We start from the raw sequence: 23,991 nt of genomic DNA, 5'->3' as shown, positions 1-23,991 counted from the left end.
GGTGCTATTGTTATGATTATAATCATGATAATATCATCGTTGAAATATAAACCGTGTTTTCTACAAATATTTTGTTAGTGGCATATGCACGAATTTAATCATTACGAATTTAACATTGACATTTAACTATTTGGGTCTATCAAATACAATTTGACGGCACTGATTGAGGTTTGATTATTGGAAAATTATTTTTATTTATTTATTGTTATTTTAACTTAATAAGCACATACTTTAAAATAACTAAGTATTATTTTACAAAATATAAAAACAAATATACAAATAATGATTACATTGGGAAGGTTTACGTTATGGACATTTATAACAAAACTAACAAATTTATAAATTACAATGACGAACACATTATCTAAATTGAATGAATTTAAAATAAGTGAGTTATAATATCATCATAATCGGTTGCTCTTGGCAGAACAGTCGTGGTCATGTGAAATTCTTGCTCATTAAAGCCTTGACAGATGTTTTCCACAGCTTGCAAACCGAGGCAATATATACCTATAAATACTGTTAAAATACTATATCGATCCAGTAAATAAATGAAGAGTAAGTAAATTAGAAAATTACATTAAAATTTCATTCCTCTCATCCCACTCAAACTAAAACAGTTCAAATTATTATTATTAATCCAATCAGATAATTAATTAAAACATAAAATAATTAATATAAATTAAATGTTACTTGAAACCAATATGTTTGTTGTAATTGCGATGTTTAGAAACCGTGTTTTACTGTGAGCTTACAAGTTGTTGTTTACTCATGATATCCCATTTTTTGTTTAACAATTTTGAATTGGTATTAGTTAGTACAAACAGAAAACACGTTGAATTTTCGGATTGTAATGTAAATTCTTTTTAAATATTTGTCTATTACAGATTTTCCGTTCTTCGACGCTTTGGAGTGATTCCCGAAGGTCCTGGTACGGGGTCATCTAGAGTTTCACTGACATTACTCTCTATTTCAATTTTGATCTTCTCGAAGCCAAGTGTGATGCGACCGTTTAGACTTCGTAAGACCTCAGCGGAATCATGATCCAGAGTGAATGTTACAGTTTGACCAAACGTTTCAGGCCTAACACTCACCATTCTCCAGTGTTCTGTGTTCAGACCTCGATTTTGAATGTTCAACAAATGAAAAGCGGTACTGATAGTTAAAGCTTCGCTGTATGGAATGTATGCGGTTCCTGTTATGATGATTGGTATGTCCCGTGTTTCTATAATAGACAATTCTGCGTCCGGCCATGGTTTCAAGGTAGGTATAGCTTTTTTTAACCACCGCTCACTCTCCGAATTGTCACAAACAATTATGATCCAATCAGTTTTGTGAATAAAGCCTGAGAAACTCGGTCCCGATCCTTTTATGTTTATATTTTCAATAAGATCACAGAGAGATAGATGAATCAATTGCATTTGGTATTCGCTCATGGGGTGTCTGTTGCGGATTCCAACAAATGAAGCCTCGATTAACTCTCTTATTAGCGTTTTGATTTCTTCCTGATCGCGTTCTATTAACATGTCAGTGGTCTTTTGAGAATGTTCAGATGAATCCAGAGATAATCTGCGCTTAAGTGCAACCGATGGACGAGTAGGCCGTACTTCTTTAGAATTCAGACGCTGAGATAATTGTTGTTGGTTTAAGTTTCTTTTATATTTTCGACTCTTCTCTGTAGGGTTTGATGTTACTTTGCGTTTACTCTGCTTAGCATTTTCTCCTTCGCTTAAATCCTTAACACGACTATATGCATGTGATTCTGCGTCTGTCCAACTATCAGAACTCGAAGTGCTTCGAGCAGACGAAGATGATGTTAGATAATCTACCTTCCTTGATTCTTCGTCTTTTGCCTTTGATGTTTCAGGTATTGCATCAAGGATGGCGTTAAAAGAGTGCATATCATATTCGTTATTGTTGTCTGACTCCGATATAGTTCCCACGAGTAGCGCAGGTATACAATTTCACAAACAGCAGAGCCTGGCATGCCATAAGGAGGGCGTTAATAGTTCTTCGAGGTGCCCAGGTATCGAAGACACACCGTTCAAGACTGAGCTCCTTCTCAGCCACGCATCTATCGGCACGGTTCGTTTCACACCTTAGATTAGGGACGACCCATTTCGCCCACAATTAGCAAGATTGCATAATAATGTCACGGGAATAGAGGCAAATATTTTAACTGAGATTTGAAAATGTTACTTCTTATTCATTTTAAGTAATCAACTGAACTGAGATAACAAATTTTTACATTCATTCTTACCACGAAATAGATTTTCGATAAAAAAAAATGATCATCATATGAAACGTAAGAACCTGATGTTTTTTTGGGCCGAAATATATTCCCCATTGGTTTGTTAGACATATTATACAAAGTTACTAACTGTGACCCAGGACACACCGGCTATCCATTTTAAGTACCGGGAGACTCGAATCAACAGGTACCCAAAATGGCTTAGCACACGAGGAGGTAAGGTCGTCTTGTGTCCCGTGCAATAATCTAACCTCGACATGGTACTCTTGTTATGATTATAATCATGATAATATCATCGTTGAAATATAAACCGTGTTTTCTACAAATATTTTGTTAGTGGTATTTTCACGAATTTCATAATTACGAATTTAACATTGACATTTAACTGTTTGGGTCTATCAAATACAATTTGACGGCATTGATTGAGGTTTGATTATTGGAAAATTATTTTTATTTATTTATTGTTATTTAAACATAATAAGGACATACTTTATAATAAGTAATTAACTAATATTTTACAAAATTTAAAAACAAATATACAAATAATGATTACAATGGGAAGTTTTATGCCATGGACATTGATAACAAAACTAATAAATGTATAAATTACAATAACGAACACATTATCTAAATTAAATGAATTTAAAATAAGTGAATTATATAGATACTGTTAAAATACTATGTCGATCCAGTAAATAAACGAAGAGTAAGTAAATTAGAAAATTACATTAAAATTTCATTCCTCTCATCCCACTCAAACTAAAACAGTTCAAATTATTATTATTAATCTAATCAGATAATTAATTAAAACATAAAATAATTAATATAAATTAAATGTTACTTGAAACCAATATGTTTGTTGTAATTGCGATGTTTAGAAACCGTGTTTTACTGTGAGCTTACAAGTTGTTGTTTACTCATGACATCCCATTTTTTGTTTAACAATTTTGAATTGGTATTAGTTAGTACAAACAGAAAACACGTTGAATTTTCGGATTGTAATGTAAATTCTTTTTAAATATTTGTCTATTACAGATTTTCCGTTCTTCGACGCTTTGGAGTGATTCCCGAAGGTCCTGGTACGGGGTCATCTAGAGTTTCACTGACATTACTCTCTATTTCAATTTTGATCTTCTCGAAGCCAAGTGTGATGCGACCGTTTAGACTTCGTAAGACCTCAGAGGAATCATGATCCAGAGTGAATGTTACAGTTTGACCAAACGTTTCAGGCCTAACACTCACCATTCTCCAGTGTTCTGTGTTCAGACCTCGATTTTGAATGTTCAACAAATGAAAAGCGGTACTGATAGTTAAAGCTTCGCTGTATGGAATGTATGCGGTTCCTGTTATGATGATTGGTATGTCCCGTGTTTCTATAATAGACAATTCTGCGTCCGGCCATGGTTTCAAGGTAGGTATAGCTTTTTTTAACCACCGCTCACTCTCCGAATTGTCACAAACAATTATGATCCAATCAGTTTTGTGAATAAAGCCTGAGAAACTCGGTCCCGATCCTTTTATGTTTATATTTTCAATAAGATCACAGAGAGATAGATGAATCAATTGCATTTGGTATTCGCTCATGGGGTATTTGTTGCGGATTCCAATAGATGAAGCCTCGATTAACTCTCTCATTTGCGTTTTGATTTCTTCCTGATCGCGTTCTATTAACATGTCAGTGGTCTTTTGAAAATGTTCAGATGAATCCAGAGACAATCTGCGCTTAAGTACAACCGATGGACGAGTAGGCCGTACTTCTTTAGAATTCAGAGGCTGAGATAATCGTTGTTGGTTTAAGTTTCTTTTATATTTTCGGCTCTTCTCTGTAGGGTTTGATGTTGTTTTGCATTTACTCTTCTTAGCATTTTCTCCCTCGCTTAAGTCCTTAATACGACTATATGCATGTGATTCTGCGTCTGTCCAACTATCAGAACTCGAAGTGCTTCGAGCAGACGAAGATGATGTTAGATAATCTACCTTCCTTGATTCTTCGTCTTTTGCCTTTGATGTTCCAGGTATTTCATCAAGGATGGCATTAAAAGAGTGCATATCATATTCGTTATTGTTGTCTGACTCCGATATAGTTCCCACGAGTAGCGCAGGAATACAATTTCACAAACAGCAGAGCCTGGCATGCCATAAGGAGGGCGTTAATAGTTCTTCGAGGTGCCCAGGTATCGAAGACACACCGTTCAAGACTGAGCTCCTTCTCAGCCACGCATCTATCGGCACGGTTCGTTTCACACCTTAGATTAGGGACGACCCATTTCGCCCACAATTAGCAAGATTGCATAATAATGTCACGGGAATAGAGTCAAATATTTTAACTGAGATTTGAAAATGTTACTTCTTATTCATTTTAAGTAATCAACTGAACTGAGATAACAAATTTTAATATTAATTCTTACCACGAAATAGATTTTCGATAAAAAGAATTGATCATCATATGAAACGTAAGAACCTGATTTATTTGGGCCGAAATTGATTCCCCATTTGTTTGTTAGACATATTATACAAAGTTACTAACTGTGACCCAGGACACACCGGCTATCCATTTTAAGTACCGGGAGACTCAGATCAACAGGTACCCAAAATGGCTTAGCACACGAGGAGGTAAGGTCGTCTTGTGTCCCATGCAATAATCTAACCTCGACATGGTGCTATTGTTATGATTATAATCATGATAATATCATCGTTGAAATATAAACCGTGTTTTCTACAAATATTTTGTTAGTGGCATATGCACGAATTTAATCATTACGAATTTAACATTGACATTTAACTATTTGGGTCTATCAAATACAATTTGACGGCACTGATTGAGGTTTGATTATTGGAAAATTATTTTTATTTATTTATTGTTATTTTAACTTAATAAGCACATACTTTAAAATAACTAAGTATTATTTTACAAAATATAAAAACAAATATACAAATAATGATTACATTGGGAAGGTTTACGTTATGGACATTTATAACAAAACTAACAAATTTATAAATTACAATGACGAACACATTATCTAAATTGAATGAATTTAAAATAAGTGAGTTATAATATCATCATAATCGGTTGCTCTTGGCAGAACAGTCGTGGTCATGTGAAATTCTTGCTCATTAAAGCCTTGACAGATGTTTTCCACAGCTTGCAAACCGAGGCAATATATACCTATAAATACTGTTAAAATACTATATCGATCCAGTAAATAAATGAAGAGTAAGTAAATTAGAAAATTACATTAAAATTTCATTCCTCTCATCCCACTCAAACTAAAACAGTTCAAATTATTATTATTAATCCAATCAGATAATTAATTAAAACATAAAATAATTAATATAAATTAAATGTTACTTGAAACCAATATGTTTGTTGTAATTGCGATGTTTAGAAACCGTGTTTTACTGTGAGCTTACAAGTTGTTGTTTACTCATGATATCCCATTTTTTGTTTAACAATTTTGAATTGGTATTAGTTAGTACAAACAGAAAACACGTTGAATTTTCGGATTGTAATGTAAATTCTTTTTAAATATTTGTCTATTACAGATTTTCCGTTCTTCGACGCTTTGGAGTGATTCCCGAAGGTCCTGGTACGGGGTCATCTAGAGTTTCACTGACATTACTCTCTATTTCAATTTTGATCTTCTCGAAGCCAAGTGTGATGCGACCGTTTAGACTTCGTAAGACCTCAGCGGAATCATGATCCAGAGTGAATGTTACAGTTTGACCAAACGTTTCAGGCCTAACACTCACCATTCTCCAGTGTTCTGTGTTCAGACCTCGATTTTGAATGTTCAACAAATGAAAAGCGGTACTGATAGTTAAAGCTTCGCTGTATGGAATGTATGCGGTTCCTGTTATGATGATTGGTATGTCCCGTGTTTCTATAATAGACAATTCTGCGTCCGGCCATGGTTTCAAGGTAGGTATAGCTTTTTTTAACCACCGCTCACTCTCCGAATTGTCACAAACAATTATGATCCAATCAGTTTTGTGAATAAAGCCTGAGAAACTCGGTCCCGATCCTTTTATGTTTATATTTTCAATAAGATCACAGAGAGATAGATGAATCAATTGCATTTGGTATTCGCTCATGGGGTGTCTGTTGCGGATTCCAACAAATGAAGCCTCGATTAACTCTCTTATTAGCGTTTTGATTTCTTCCTGATCGCGTTCTATTAACATGTCAGTGGTCTTTTGAGAATGTTCAGATGAATCCAGAGATAATCTGCGCTTAAGTGCAACCGATGGACGAGTAGGCCGTAATTCTTTAGAATTCAGACGCTGAGATAATTGTTGTTGGTTTAAGTTTCTTTTATATTTTCGACTCTTCTCTGTAGGGTTTGATGTTACTTTGCGTTTACTCTGCTTAGCATTTTCTCCTTCGCTTAAATCCTTAACACGACTATATGCATGTGATTCTGCGTCTGTCCAACTATCAGAACTCGAAGTGCTTCGAGCAGACGAAGATGATGTTAGATAATCTACCTTCCTTGATTCTTCGTCTTTTGCCTTTGATGTTCCAGGTATTTCATCAAGGATGGCATTAAAAGAGTGCATATCATATTCGTTATTGTTGTCTGACTCCGATATAGTTCCCACGAGTAGCGCAGGAATACAATTTCACAAACAGCAGAGCCTGGCATGCCATAAGGAGGGCGTTAATAGTTCTTCGAGGTGCCCAGGTATCGAAGACACACCGTTCAAGACTGAGCTCCTTCTCAGCCACGCATCTATCGGCACGGTTCGTTTCACACCTTAGATTAGGGACGACCCATTTCGCCCACAATTAGCAAGATTGCATAATAATGTCACGGGAATAGAGTCAAATATTTTAACTGAGATTTGAAAATGTTACTTCTTATTCATTTTAAGTAATCAACTGAACTGAGATAACAAATTTTAATATTAATTCTTACCACGAAATAGATTTTCGATAAAAAGAATTGATCATCATATGAAACGTAAGAACCTGATTTATTTGGGCCGAAATTGATTCCCCATTTGTTTGTTAGACATATTATACAAAGTTACTAACTGTGACCCAGGACACACCGGCTATCCATTTTAAGTACCGGGAGACTCAGATCAACAGGTACCCAAAATGGCTTAGCACACGAGGAGGTAAGGTCGTCTTGTGTCCCATGCAATAATCTAACCTCGACATGGTGCTATTGTTATGATTATAATCATGATAATATCATCGTTGAAATATAAACCGTGTTTTCTACAAATATTTTGTTAGTGGCATATGCACGAATTTAATCATTACGAATTTAACATTGACATTTAACTATTTGGGTCTATCAAATACAATTTGACGGCACTGATTGAGGTTTGATTATTGGAAAATTATTTTTATTTATTTATTGTTATTTTAACTTAATAAGCACATACTTTAAAATAACTAAGTATTATTTTACAAAATATAAAAACAAATATACAAATAATGATTACATTGGGAAGGTTTACGTTATGGACATTTATAACAAAACTAACAAATTTATAAATTACAATGACGAACACATTATCTAAATTGAATGAATTTAAAATAAGTGAGTTATAATATCATCATAATCGGTTGCTCTTGGCAGAACAGTCGTGGTCATGTGAAATTCTTGCTCATTAAAGCCTTGACAGATGTTTTCCACAGCTTGCAAACCGAGGCAATATATACCTATAAATACTGTTAAAATACTATATCGATCCAGTAAATAAATGAAGAGTAAGTAAATTAGAAAATTACATTAAAATTTCATTCCTCTCATCCCACTCAAACTAAAACAGTTCAAATTATTATTATTAATCCAATCAGATAATTAATTAAAACATAAAATAATTAATATAAATTAAATGTTACTTGAAACCAATATGTTTGTTGTAATTGCGATGTTTAGAAACCGTGTTTTACTGTGAGCTTACAAGTTGTTGTTTACTCATGATATCCCATTTTTTGTTTAACAATTTTGAATTGGTATTAGTTAGTACAAACAGAAAACACGTTGAATTTTCGGATTGTAATGTAAATTCTTTTTAAATATTTGTCTATTACAGATTTTCCGTTCTTCGACGCTTTGGAGTGATTCCCGAAGGTCCTGGTACGGGGTCATCTAGAGTTTCACTGACATTACTCTCTATTTCAATTTTGATCTTCTCGAAGCCAAGTGTGATGCGACCGTTTAGACTTCGTAAGACCTCAGCGGAATCATGATCCAGAGTGAATGTTACAGTTTGACCAAACGTTTCAGGCCTAACACTCACCATTCTCCAGTGTTCTGTGTTCAGACCTCGATTTTGAATGTTCAACAAATGAAAAGCGGTACTGATAGTTAAAGCTTCGCTGTATGGAATGTATGCGGTTCCTGTTATGATGATTGGTATGTCCCGTGTTTCTATAATAGACAATTCTGCGTCCGGCCATGGTTTCAAGGTAGGTATAGCTTTTTTTAACCACCGCTCACTCTCCGAATTGTCACAAACAATTATGATCCAATCAGTTTTGTGAATAAAGCCTGAGAAACTCGGTCCCGATCCTTTTATGTTTATATTTTCAATAAGATCACAGAGAGATAGATGAATCAATTGCATTTGGTATTCGCTCATGGGGTGTCTGTTGCGGATTCCAACAAATGAAGCCTCGATTAACTCTCTTATTAGCGTTTTGATTTCTTCCTGATCGCGTTCTATTAACATGTCAGTGGTCTTTTGAGAATGTTCAGATGAATCCAGAGATAATCTGCGCTTAAGTGCAACCGATGGACGAGTAGGCCGTAATTCTTTAGAATTCAGACGCTGAGATAATTGTTGTTGGTTTAAGTTTCTTTTATATTTTCGACTCTTCTCTGTAGGGTTTGATGTTACTTTGCGTTTACTCTGCTTAGCATTTTCTCCTTCGCTTAAATCCTTAACACGACTATATGCATGTGATTCTGCGTCTGTCCAACTATCAGAACTCGAAGTGCTTCGAGCAGACGAAGATGATGTTAGATAATCTACCTTCCTTGATTCTTCGTCTTTTGCCTTTGATGTTTCAGGTATTGCATCAAGGATGGCGTTAAAAGAGTGCATATCATATTCGTTATTGTTGTCTGACTCCGATATAGTTCCCACGAGTAGCGCAGGTATACAATTTCACAAACAGCAGAGCCTGGCATGCCATAAGGAGGGCGTTAATAGTTCTTCGAGGTGCCCAGGTATCGAAGACACACCGTTCAAGACTGAGCTCCTTCTCAGCCACGCATCTATCGGCACGGTTCGTTTCACACCTTAGATTAGGGACGACCCATTTCGCCCACAATTAGCAAGATTGCATAATAATGTCACGGGAATAGAGTCAAATATTTTAACTGAGATTTGAAAATGTTACTTCTTATTCATTTTAAGTAATCAACTGAACTGAGATAACAAATTTTAATATTAATTCTTACCACGAAATAGATTTTCGATAAAAAGAATTGATCATCATATGAAACGTAAGAACCTGATTTATTTGGGCCGAAATATATTCCCCATTGGTTTGTTAGACATATTATACAAAGTTACTAACTGTGACCCAGGACACACCGGCTATCCATTTTAAGTACCGGGAGACTCGAATCAACAGGTACCCAAAATGGCTTAGCACACGAGGAGGTAAGGTCGTCTTGTGTCCCGTGCAATAATCTAACCTCGACATGGTACTCTTGTTATGATTATAATCATGATAATATCATCGTTGAAATATAAACCGTGTTTTCTACAAATATTTTGTTAGTGGTATTTTCACGAATTTCATAATTACGAATTTAACATTGACATTTAACTATTTGGGTCTATCAAATACAATTTGACGGCACTGATTGAGGTTTGATTATTGGAAAACAATTTTATTTATTTATTGTTATTTAAACATAATAAGGACATACTTTATAATAAGTAATTAACTAATATTTTACAAAATTTAAAAACAAATATACAAATAATGATTACAATGGGAAGTTTTATGCCATGGACATTGATAACAAAACTAATAAATGTATAAATTACAATAACGAACACATTATCTAAATTAAATGAATTTAAAATAAGTGAGTTATATAGATACTGTTAAAATACTATGTCGATCCAGTAAATAAACGAAGAGTAAGTAAATTAGAAAATTACATTAAAATTTCATTCCTCTCATCCCACTGAAACTAAAACAGTTCAAATTATTATTATTAATCTAATCAGATAATTAATTAAAACATAAAATAATTAATATAAATTAAATGTTACTTGAAACCAATATGTTTGTTGTATTGTATGAATCAATTGCGATGTTTAGAAACTGTGTTTTACTGTGAGCTTACAAGTTGTTGTTTACTCATGATATCCCATTTTTTGTTTAACAATTTTGAATTGGTATTAGTTAGTACAAACAGAAAACACGTTGAATTTTCGGATTGTAATGTAAATTCTTTTTAAATATTTGTCTATTACAGATTTTCCGTTCGTCGACGCTTTGGAGTGATTCCCGAAGGTCCTGGTACGGGGTCATCTGGAGTTTCACTGACATTACTCTCTATTTCAATTTTGATCTTCTCGAAGCCAAGTGTGATGCGACCGTTTAGACTTCGTAAGACCTCAGCGGAATCATGATCCAGAGTGAATGTTACAGTTTGACCAAACGTTTCAGGCCTAACACTCACCATTCTCCAGTGTTCTGTGTTCAGACCTCGATTTTGAATGTTCAACAAATGAAAAGCGGTACTGATAGTTAAAGCTTCGCTGTATGGAATGTATGCGGTTCCTGTTATGATGATTGGTATGTCCCGTGTTTCTATAATAGACAATTCTGCGTCCGGCCATGGTTTCAAGGTAGGTATAGCTTTTTTTAACCACCGCTCACTCTCCGAATTGTCACAAACAATTATGATCCAATCAGTTTTGTGAATAAAGCCTGAGAAACTCGGTCCCGATCCTTTTATGTTTATATTTTCAATAAGATCACAGAGGGATAGATGAATCAATTGCATTTGGTATTCGCTCATGGGGTATTTGTTGCGGATTCCAACAGAAGAAGCCTCGATTAACTCTCTCATTGGCGTTTTAATTTCTTCCTGATTGCGTACTATTAACATGTCACTGGTCTTAGGGGAATGTTCAAATGAATCCAGAGATAATCTGCGCTTAAGTACAACCGATGGACGAGTAGGCCGTACTTCTTTAGAATTCAGAGGCTGAGATAATCGTTGTTGGTTTAAGTTTCTTTTATATTTTCGGCTCTTCTCTGTAGGGTTTGATGTTGTTTTGCATTTACTCTTCTTAGCATTTTCTCCCTCGCTGAAGTCCTTAACACGACTATATGCATGTGATTCTGCGTCTGTCCAACTATCAGAACTCGAAGTGCTTCGAGCAGACGAAGATGATGTTAGATAATCTACCTTCCTTGATTCTTCGTCTTTTGCCTTTGATGTTCCAGGTATTTCATCAAGGATGGCATTAAAAGAGTGCATATCATATTCGTTATTGTTGTCTGACTCCGATATAGTTCCCACGAGTAGCGCAGGTATACAATTTCACAAACAGCAGAGCCTGGCATGCCATAAGGAGGGCGTTAATAGTTCTTCGAGGTGCCCAGGTATCGAAGACACACCGTTCAAGACTGAGCTCCTTCTCAGCCACGCATCTATCGGCACGGTTCGTTTCACACCTTAGATTAGGGACGACCCATTTCGCCCACAATTAGCAAGATTGCATAATAATGTCACGGGAATAGAGTCAAATATTTTAACTGAGATTTGAAAATGTTACTTCTTATTCATTTTAAGTAATCAACTGAACTGAGATAACAAATTTTAATATTAATTCTTACCACGAAATAGATTTTCGATAAAAAGAATTGATCATCATATGAAACGTAAGAACCTGATTTATTTGGGCCGAAATTGATTCCCCATTGGTTTGTTAGACATATTATACAAAGTTACTAACTGTGACCCAGGACACACCGGCTATCCATTTTAGGTACCGGGAGACTCAGATCAACAGGTACCCAAAATGGCTTAGCACACGAGGAGGTAAGGTCGTCTTGTGTCCCATGCAATAATCTAACCTCGACATGGTGCTATTGTTATGATTATAATCATGATAATATCATCGTTGAAATATAAATCGTGTTTTCTACAAATATTTTGTTAGTGGCATATGCACGAATTTCATCATTACGAATTTAACATTGACATTTAACTATTTGGGTCTATCAAATACAATTTGACGGCATTGATTGAGGTTTGATTATTGGAAAATTATTTTTATTTATTTATTGTTATTTAAACATAATAAGGACATACTTTATAATAAGTAATTAACTAATATTTTACAAAATTTAAAAACAAATATACAAATAATGATTACAATGGGAAGTTTTATGCCATGGACATTGATAACAAAACTAATAAATGTATAAATTACAATAACGAACACATTATCTAAATTAAATGAATTTAAAATAAGTGAGTTATATAGATACTGTTAAAATACTATGTCGATCCAGTAAATAAACGAAGAGTAAGTAAGTTAGAAAATTACATTAAAATTTCATTCCTCTCATCCCACTGAAACTAAAACAGTTCAAATTATTATTATTAATATAATCATATAATTAATTGAAACATAAAATAATTAATTTAAACAAAATATTACTTGAAACCAATATGCTTCTTGTTTTTTATGCATCCATTACGATGTTTAGAAACTGTGTTTTACTGTGAGCTTACAAGTTGTTGTTTACTCATGATATCCCATTTTTTGTTTAACAATTTTGAATTGGTATTAGTTAGTACAAACAGAAAACACGTTGAATTTTCGGATTGTAATGTAAATTCTTTTTAAATATTTGTCTATTACAGATTTTCCGTTCTTCGACGCTTTGGAGTGATTCCCGAAGGTCCTGGTACGGGGTCATCTGGAGTTTCACTGACATTACTCTCTATTTCAATTTTGATCTTCTCGAAGCCAAGTGTGATGCGACCGTTTAGACTTCGTAAGACCTCAGCGGAATCATGATCCAGAGTGAATGTTATAGTTTGACCAAACGTTTCAGGCCTAACACTCACCACTTTCCAGTGTTCTGTGTTCAGACCTCGATTTTGAATGTTCAACAAATGAAAAGCGCTACTGATAGTTAAAGCTTCGCTGTATGGAATGTATGCGGTTCCTGTTGTGATGTTGGCTATATCCCGTGTTTCTATAATAGACAGTTCTGCCTCCGGCCACGGTTTCAAGGTAGGTATAGCTTTTTTTAACCACCGCTCACTATCCGAATTGTCACAAACAATCATGATCCAATCATTTTTGTGAATAAAGCCTGAGAAACTCGGTCCTGATCCTTTTATGTTTATATTTTCAATAAGATCACAGAGGGATAGATGAATCAATTGCATTTGGTATTCGCTCATGGGGTGTCTGTTGCGGATTCCAACAAATGAAGCCTCGATTAACTCTCTTATTAGCGTTTTGATTTCTTCCTGATCGCGTTCTATTAACATGTCAGTGGTCTTTTGAGAATGTTCAGATGAATCCAGAGATAATCTGCGCTTAAGTGCAACCGATGGATGAGTAGGCCGTACTTCTTTAGAATTCAGACGCTGAGATAATTGTTGTTGGTTTAAGTTTCTTTTATATTTTCGACTCTTCTCTGTAGGGTTTGATGTTACTTTGCGTTTACTCTGCTTAGCATTTTCTCCTTCGCTTAAGTCCTTAATACGACTATATGCATGTGATTCTGCGTCTGTCCAACTATCAGAACTCGAAGTGCTTCGAGCAGACGAAGATGATGTTAGATAATCTACCTTCCTTGATTCTTCGTCTTTTGCCTTTGATGTTCCAGGTATTTCATCAAGGATGGCATTAAAAGAGTGCATATCATATTCGTTATTGTTGTCTGACTCCGATATAGTTCCCACGAGTAGCGCAGGTATACAATTTCACAAACAGCAGAGCCTGGCATGCCATAAGGAGGGCGTTAATAGTTCTTCGAGGTGCCCAGGTATCGAAGACACACCGTTCAAGACTGAGCTCCTTCTCAGCCACGCATCTATCGGCACGGTTCGTTTCACACCTTAGATTAGGGACGACCCATTTCGCCCACAATTAGCAAGATTGCATAATAATGTCACGGGAATAGAGTCAAATATTTTAACTGAGATTTGAAAATGTTACTTCTTATTCATTTTAAGTAATCAACTGAACTGAGATAACAAATTTTAATATTAATTCTTACCACGAAATAGATTTTCGATAAAAAGAATTGATCATCATATGAAACGTAAGAACCTGATTTATTTGGGCCGAAATTGATTCCCCATTTGTTTGTTAGACATATTATACAAAGTTACTAACTGTGACCCAGGACACACCGGCTATCCATTTTAAGTACCGGGAGACTCAGATCAACAGGTACCCAAAATGGCTTAGCACACGAGGAGGTAAGGTCGTCTTGTGTCCCATGCAATAATCTAACCTCGACATGGTGCTATTGTTATGATTATAATCATGATAATATCATCGTTGAAATATAAACCGTGTTTTCTACAAATATTTTGTTAGTGGCATATGCACGAATTTAATCATTACGAATTTAACATTGACATTTAACTATTTGGGTCTATCAAATACAATTTGACGGCACTGATTGAGGTTTGATTATTGGAAAATTATTTTTATTTATTTATTGTTATTTTAACTTAATAAGCACATACTTTAAAATAACTAAGTATTATTTTACAAAATATAAAAACAAATATACAAATAATGATTACATTGGGAAGGTTTACGTTATGGACATTTATAACAAAACTAACAAATTTATAAATTACAATGACGAACACATTATCTAAATTGAATGAATTTAAAATAAGTGAGTTATAATATCATCATAATCGGTTGCTCTTGGCAGAACAGTCGTGGTCATGTGAAATTCTTGCTCATTAAAGCCTTGACAGATGTTTTCCACAGCTTGCAAACCGAGGCAATATATACCTATAAATACTGTTAAAATACTATATCGATCCAGTAAATAAATGAAGAGTAAGTAAATTAGAAAATTACATTAAAATTTCATTCCTCTCATCCCACTCAAACTAAAACAGTTCAAATTATTATTATTAATCTAATCAGATAATTAATTAAAACATAAAATAATTAATATAAATTAAATGTTACTTGAAACCAATATGTTTGTTGTACTGTATGAATCAATTGCGATGTTTAGAAACTGTGTTTTACTGTGAGCTTACAAGTTGTTGTTTACTCATGATATCCCATTTTTTGTTTAACAATTTTGAATTGGTATTAGTTAGTACAAACAGAAAACACGTTCAATTTTCGGATTGTAATGTAAATTCTTTTTAAATATTTGTCTATTACAGATTTTCCGTTCGTCGACGCTTTGGAGTGATTCCCGAAGGTCCTGGTACGGGGTCATCTGGAGTTTCACTGACATTACTCTCTATTTCAATTTTGATCTTCTCGAAGCCAAGTGTGATGCGACCGTTTAGACTTCGTAAGACCTCAGCGGAATCATGATCCAGAGTGAATGTTACAGTTTGACCAAACGTTTCAGGCCTAACACTCACCATTCTCCAGTGTTCTGTGTTCAGACCTCGATTTTGAATGTTCAACAAATGAAAAGCGGTACTGATAGTTAAAGCTTCGCTGTATGGAATGTATGCGGTTCCTGTTATGATGATTGGTATGTCCCGTGTTTCTATAATAGACAATTCTGCGTCCGGCCATGGTTTCAAGGTAGGTATAGCTTTTTTTAACCACCGCTCACTCTCCGAATTGTCACAAACAATTATGATCCAATCAGTTTTGTGAATAAAGCCTGAGAAACTCGGTCCCGATCCTTTTATGTTTATATTTTCAATAAGATCACAGAGGGATAGATGAATCAATTGCATTTGGTATTCGCTCATGGGGTATTTGTTGCGGATTCCAACAGAAGAAGCCTCGATTAACTCTCTCATTGGCGTTTTAATTTCTTCCTGATTGCGTACTATTAACATGTCACTGGTCTTAGGGGAATGTTCAAATGAATCCAGAGATAATCTGCGCTTAAGTACAACCGATGGACGAGTAGGCCGTACTTCTTTAGAATTCAGAGGCTGAGATAATCGTTGTTGGTTTAAGTTTCTTTTATATTTTCGGCTCTTCTCTGTAGGGTTTGATGTTGTTTTGCATTTACTCTTCTTAGCATTTTCTCCCTCGCTGAAGTCCTTAACACGACTATATGCATGTGATTCTGCGTCTGTCCAACTATCAGAACTCGAAGTGCTTCGAGCAGACGAAGATGATGTTAGATAATCTACCTTCCTTGATTCTTCGTCTTTTGCCTTTGATGTTCCAGGTATTTCATCAAGGATGGCATTAAAAGAGTGCATATCATATTCGTTATTGTTGTCTGACTCCGATATAGTTCCCACGAGTAGCGCAGGTATACAATTTCACAAACAGCAGAGCCTGGCATGCCATAAGGAGGGCGTTAATAGTTCTTCGAGGTGCCCAGGTATCGAAGACACACCGTTCAAGACTGAGCTCCTTCTCAGCCACGCATCTATCGGCACGGTTCGTTTCACACCTTAGATTAGGGACGACCCATTTCGCCCACAATTAGCAAGATTGCATAATAATGTCACGGGAATAGAGTCAAATATTTTAACTGAGATTTGAAAATGTTACTTCTTATTCATTTTAAGTAATCAACTGAACTGAGATAACAAATTTTAATATTAATTCTTACCACGAAATAGATTTTCGATAAAAAGAATTGATCATCATATGAAACGTAAGAACCTGATTTATTTGGGCCGAAATTGATTCCCCATTTGTTTGTTAGACATATTATACAAAGTTACTAACTGTGACCCAGGACACACCGGCTATCCATTTTAGGTACCGGGAGACTCAGATCAACAGGTACCCAAAATGGCTTAGCACACGAGGAGGTAAGGTCGTCTTGTGTCCCATGCAATAATCTAACCTCGACATGGTGCTATTGTTATGATTATAATCATGATAATATCATCGTTGAAATATAAATCGTGTTTTCTACAAATATTTTGTTAGTGGCATATGCACGAATTTCATCATTACGAATTTAACATTGACATTTAACTATTTGGGTCTATCAAATACAATTTGACGGCATTGATTGAGGTTTGATTATTGGAAAATTATTTTTATTTATTTATTGTTATTTAAACATAATAAGGACATACTTTATAATAAGTAATTAACTAATATTTTACAAAATTTAAAAACAAATATACAAATAATGATTACAATGGGAAGTTTTATGCCATGGACATTGATAACAAAACTAATAAATGTATAAATTACAATAACGAACACATTATCTAAATTAAATGAATTTAAAATAAGTGAGTTATATAGATACTGTTAAAATACTATGTCGATCCAGTAAATAAACGAAGAGTAAGTAAGTTAGAAAATTACATTAAAATTTCATTCCTCTCATCCCACTGAAACTAAAACAGTTCAAATTATTATTATTAATATAATCATATAATTAATTGAAACATAAAATAATTAATTTAAACAAAATATTACTTGAAACCAATATGCTTCTTGTTTTTTATGCATCCATTACGATGTTTAGAAACTGTGTTTTACTGTGAGCTTACAAGTTGTTGTTTACTCATGATATCCCATTTTTTGTTTAACAATTTTGAATTGGTATTAGTTAGTACAAACAGAAAACACGTTGAATTTTCGGATTGTAATGTAAATTCTTTTTAAATATTTGTCTATTACAGATTTTCCGTTCTTCGACGCTTTGGAGTGATTCCCGAAGGTCCTGGTACGGGGTCATCTGGAGTTTCACTGACATTACTCTCTATTTCAATTTTGATCTTCTCGAAGCCAAGTGTGATGCGACCGTTTAGACTTCGTAAGACCTCAGCGGAATCATGATCCAGAGTGAATGTTATAGTTTGACCAAACGTTTCAGGCCTAACACTCACCACTTTCCAGTGTTCTGTGTTCAGACCTCGATTTTGAATGTTCAACAAATGAAAAGCGCTACTGATAGTTAAAGCTTCGCTGTATGGAATGTATGCGGTTCCTGTTGTGATGTTGGCTATATCCCGTGTTTCTATAATAGACAGTTCTGCCTCCGGCCACGGTTTCAAGGTAGGTATAGCTTTTTTTAACCACCGCTCACTATCCGAATTGTCACAAACAATCATGATCCAATCATTTTTGTGAATAAAGCCTGAGAAACTCGGTCCTGATCCTTTTATGTTTATATTTTCAATAAGATCACAGAGGGATAGATGAATCAATTGCATTTGGTATTCGCTCATGGGGTATTTGTTGCGGATTCCAACAGAAGAAGCCTCGATTAACTCTCTCATTGGCGTTTTAATTTCTTCCTGATTGCGTACTATTAACATGTCACTGGTCTTAGGGGAATGTTCAAATGAATCCAGAGATAATCTGCGCTTAAGTACAACCGATGGACGAGTAGGCCGTACTTCTTTAGAATTCAGAGGCTGAGATAATCGTTGTTGGTTTAAGTTTCTTTTATATTTTCGGCTCTTCTCTGTAGGGTTTGATGTTGTTTTGCATTTACTCTTCTTAGCATTTTCTCCCTCGCTGAAGTCCTTAACACGACTATATGCATGTGATTCTGCGTCTGTCCAACTATCAGAACTCGAAGTGCTTCGAGCAGACGAAGATGATGTTAGATAATCTACCTTCCTTGATTCTTCGTCTTTTGCCTTTGATGTTCCAGGTATTTCATCAAGGATGGCATTAAAAGAGTGCATATCATATTCGTTATTGTTGTCTGACTCCGATATAGTTCCCACGAGTAGCGCAGGTATACAATTTCACAAACAGCAGAGCCTGGCATGCCATAAGGAGGGCGTTAATAGTTCTTCGAGGTGCCCAGGTATCGAAGACACACCGTTCAAGACTGAGCTCCTTCTCAGCCACGCATCTATCGGCACGGTTCGTTTCACACCTTAGATTAGGGACGACCCATTTCGCCCACAATTAGCAAGATTGCATAATAATGTCACGGGAATAGAGTCAAATATTTTAACTGAGATTTGAAAATGTTACTTCTTATTCATTTTAAGTAATCAACTGAACTGAGATAACAAATTTTAATATTAATTCTTACCACGAAATAGATTTTCGATAAAAAGAATTGATCATCATATGAAACGTAAGAACCTGATTTATTTGGGCCGAAATTGATTCCCCATTGGTTTGTTAGACATATTATACAAAGTTACTAACTGTGACCCAGGACACACCGGCTATCCATTTTAGGTACCGGGAGACTCAGATCAACAGGTACCCAAAATGGCTTAGCACACGAGGAGGTAAGGTCGTCTTGTGTCCCATGCAATAATCTAACCTCGACATGGTGCTATTGTTATGATTATAATCATGATAATATCATCGTTGAAATATAAATCGTGTTTTCTACAAATATTTTGTTAGTGGCATATGCACGAATTTCATCATTACGAATTTAACATTGACATTTAACTATTTGGGTCTATCAAATACAATTTGACGGCATTGATTGAGGTTTGATTATTGGAAAATTATTTTTATTTATTTATTGTTATTTAAACATAATAAGGACATACTTTATAATAAGTAATTAACTAATATTTTACAAAATTTAAAAACAAATATACAAATAATGATTAAAATGGGAAGTTTTATGCCATGGACATTGATAACAAAACTAATAAATGTATAAATTACAATAACGAACACATTATCTAAATTAAATGAATTTAAAATAAGTGAGTTATATAGATACTGTTAAAATACTATGTCGATCCAGTAAATAAACGAAGAGTAAGTAAGTTAGAAAATTACATTAAAATTTCATTCCTCTCATCCCACTGAAACTAAAACAGTTCAAATTATTATTATTAATATAATCATATAATTAATTGAAACATAAAATAATTAATTTAAACAAAATATTACTTGAAACCAATATGCTTCTTGTTTTTTATGCATCCATTACGATGTTTAGAAACTGTGTTTTACTGTGAGCTTACAAGTTGTTGTTTACTCATGATATCCCATTTTTTGTTTAACAATTTTGAATTGGTATTAGTTAGTACAAACAGAAAACACGTTGAATTTTCGGATTGTAATGTAAATTCTTTTTAAATATTTGTCTATTACAGATTTTCCGTTCTTCGACGCTTTGGAGTGATTCCCGAAGGTCCTGGTACGGGGTCATCTGGAGTTTCACTGACATTACTCTCTATTTCAATTTTGATCTTCTCGAAGCCAAGTGTGATGCGACCGTTTAGACTTCGTAAGACCTCAGCGGAATCATGATCCAGAGTGAATGTTACAGTTTGACCAAACGTTTCAGGCCTAACACTCACCACTTTCCAGTGTTCTGTGTTCAGACCTCGATTTTGAATGTTCAACAAATGAAAAGCGCTACTGATAGTTAAAGCTTCGCTGTATGGAATGTATGCGGTTCCTGTTGTGATGTTGGCTATATCCCGTGTTTCTATAATAGACAGTTCTGCGTCCGGCCATGGTTTCAAGGTAGGTATAGCTTTTTTTAACCACCGCTCACTCTCCGAATTGTCACAAACAATTATGATCCAATCAGTTTTGTGAATAAAGCCTGAGAAACTCGGTCCCGATCCTTTTATGTTTATATTTTCAATAAGATCACAGAGAGATAGATGAATCAATTGCATTTGGTATTCGCTCATGGGGTGTCTGTTGCGGATTCCAACAAATGAAGCCTCGATTAACTCTCTTATTAGCGTTTTGATTTCTTCCTGATCGCGTTCTATTAACATGTCAGTGGTCTTTTGAGAATGTTCAGATGAATCCAGAGATAATCTGCGCTTAAGTGCAACCGATGGACGAGTAGGCCGTACTTCTTTAGAATTCAGACGCTGAGATAATTGTTGTTGGTTTAAGTTTCTTTTATATTTTCGACTCTTCTCTGTAGGGTTTGATGTTACTTTGCGTTTACTCTGCTTAGCATTTTCTCCTTCGCTTAAATCCTTAACACGACTATATGCATGTGATTCTGCGTCTGTCCAACTATCAGAACTCGAAGTGCTTCGAGCAGACGAAGATGATGTTAGATAATCTACCTTCCTTGATTCTTCGTCTTTTGCCTTTGATGTTCCAGGTATTTCATCAAGGATGGCATTAAAAGAGTTCATATCATATTCGTTATTGTTGTCTGACTCCGATATAGTTCCCACGAGTAGCGCAGGTATACAATTTCACAAACAGCAGAGCCTGGCATGCCATAAGGAGGGCGTTAATAGTTCTTCGAGGTGCCCAGGTATCGAAGACACACCGTTCAAGACTGAGCTCCTTCTCAGCCACGCATCTATCGGCACGGTTCGTTTCACACCTTAGATTAGGGACGACCCATTTCGCCCACAATTAGCAAGATTGCATAATAATGTCACGGGAATAGAGTCAAATATTTTAACTGAGATTTGAAAATGTTACTTCTTATTCATTTTAAGTAATCAACTGAACTGAGATAACAAATTTTAATATTAATTCTTACCACGAAATAGATTTTCGATAAAAAGAATTGATCATCATATGAAACGTAAGAACCTGATTTATTTGGGCCGAAATTGATTCCCCATTTGTTTGTTAGACATATTATACAAAGTTACTAACTGTGACCCAGGACACACCGGCTATCCATTTTAAGTACCGGGAGACTCAGATCAACAGGTACCCAAAATGGCTTAGCACACGAGGAGGTAAGGTCGTCTTGTGTCCCATGCAATAATCTAACCTCGACATGGTGCTATTGTTATGATTATAATCATGATAATATCATCGTTGAAATATAAACCGTGTTTTCTACAAATATTTTGTTAGTGGCATATGCACGAATTTAATCATTACGAATTTAACATTGACATTTAACTATTTGGGTCTATCAAATACAATTTGACGGCACTGATTGAGGTTTGATTATTGGAAAATTATTTTTATTTATTTATTGTTATTTTAACTTAATAAGCACATACTTTAAAATAACTAAGTATTATTTTACAAAATATAAAAACAAATATACAAATAATGATTACATTGGGAAGGTTTACGTTATGGACATTTATAACAAAACTAACAAATTTATAAATTACAATGACGAACACATTATCTAAATTGAATGAATTTAAAATAAGTGAGTTATAATATCATCATAATCGGTTGCTCTTGGCAGAACAGTCGTGGTCATGTGAAATTCTTGCTCATTAAAGCCTTGACAGATGTTTTCCACAGCTTGCAAACCGAGGCAATATATACCTATAAATACTGTTAAAATACTATATCGATCCAGTAAATAAATGAAGAGTAAGTAAATTAGAAAATTACATTAAAATTTCATTCCTCTCATCCCACTCAAACTAAAACAGTTCAAATTATTATTATTAATCTAATCAGATAATTAATTAAAACATAAAATAATTAATATAAATTAAATGTTACTTGAAACCAATATGTTTGTTGTATTGTATGAATCAATTGCGATGTTTAGAAACTGTGTTTTACTGTGAGCTTACAAGTTGTTGTTTACTCATGATATCCCATTTTTTGTTTAACAATTTTGAATTGGTATTAGTTAGTACAAACAGAAAACACGTTGAATTTTCGGATTGTAATGTAAATTCTTTTTAAATATTTGTCTATTACAGATTTTCCGTTCGTCGACGCTTTGGAGTGATTCCCGAAGGTCCTGGTACGGGGTCATCTGGAGTTTCACTGACATTACTCTCTATTTCAATTTTGATCTTCTCGAAGCCAAGTGTGATGCGACCGTTTAGACTTCGTAAGACCTCAGCGGAATCATGATCCAGAGTGAATGTTACAGTTTGACCAAACGTTTCAGGCCTAACACTCACCATTCTCCAGTGTTCTGTGTTCAGACCTCGATTTTGAATGTTCAACAAATGAAAAGCGGTACTGATAGTTAAAGCTTCGCTGTATGGAATGTATGCGGTTCCTGTTATGATGATTGGTATGTCCCGTGTTTCTATAATAGACAATTCTGCGTCCGGCCATGGTTTCAAGGTAGGTATAGCTTTTTTTAACCACCGCTCACTCTCCGAATTGTCACAAACAATTATGATCCAATCAGTTTTGTGAATAAAGCCTGAGAAACTCGGTCCCGATCCTTTTATGTTTATATTTTCAATAAGATCACAGAGGGATAGATGAATCAATTGCATTTGGTATTCGCTCATGGGGTATTTGTTGCGGATTCCAACAGAAGAAGCCTCGATTAACTCTTTCATTGGCGTTTTAATTTCTTCCTGATTGCGTACTATTAACATGTCACTGGTCTTAGGGGAATGTTCAAATGAATCCAGAGATAATCTGCGCTTAAGTACAACCGATGGACGAGTAGGCCGTACTTCTTTAGAATTCAGAGGCTGAGATAATCGTTGTTGGTTTAAGTTTCTTTTATATTTTCGGCTCTTCTCTGTAGGGTTTGATGTTGTTTTGCATTTACTCTTCTTAGCATTTTCTCCCTCGCTGAAGTCCTTAACACGACTATATGCATGTGATTCTGCGTCTGTCCAACTATCAGAACTCGAAGTGCTTCGAGCAGACGAAGATGATGTTAGATAATCTACCTTCCTTGATTCTTCGTCTTTTGCCTTTGATGTTCCAGGTATTTCATCAAGGATGGCATTAAAAGAGTGCAT

General features: G+C 34.9%; 3 protein-coding genes across 4 annotated transcripts in view; all 3 read right to left on the bottom strand.

Moving 5' to 3' along the window:
- LOC134199590 (uncharacterized) overlaps positions 1-9,316 on the bottom strand; it is a 21,669-nt gene extending 12,353 nt beyond the window's left edge. The window contains exon 1 of the mRNA XM_062670828.1: positions 1-9,316. This exon is cut by the window's left edge and continues 12,353 nt beyond it. Within this exon, the coding sequence (XP_062526812.1) occupies positions 8,297-9,316 (1,020 nt within the window). The 3' untranslated portion in view covers positions 1-8,296.
- Positions 1-23,991, bottom strand: part of LOC101745029 (potassium voltage-gated channel protein Shaker) — a 527,752-nt gene that overhangs the window by 440,607 nt on the left and 63,154 nt on the right. The gene's annotated exons all lie outside the window — the stretch shown is intronic.
- The window catches only part of LOC119628862 (uncharacterized), a 36,344-nt gene extending 12,353 nt beyond the window's left edge, over positions 1-23,991 (bottom strand). The window contains exon 1 of the mRNA XM_038012697.2: positions 1-23,991. This exon is cut by the window's left edge and continues 12,353 nt beyond it. Within this exon, the coding sequence (XP_037868625.2) occupies positions 22,972-23,991 (1,020 nt within the window). The 3' untranslated portion in view covers positions 1-22,971.

This window comes from Bombyx mori, chromosome 1, assembly GCF_030269925.1.
Source record: "Bombyx mori chromosome 1, ASM3026992v2".
In the NCBI taxonomy this organism is placed as follows: domain Eukaryota; kingdom Metazoa; phylum Arthropoda; class Insecta; order Lepidoptera; family Bombycidae; genus Bombyx; species Bombyx mori.
The sequence above is the reverse complement of the archived record's forward strand: the minus strand, read 5'-3'. Positions and strand labels throughout refer to the sequence as shown.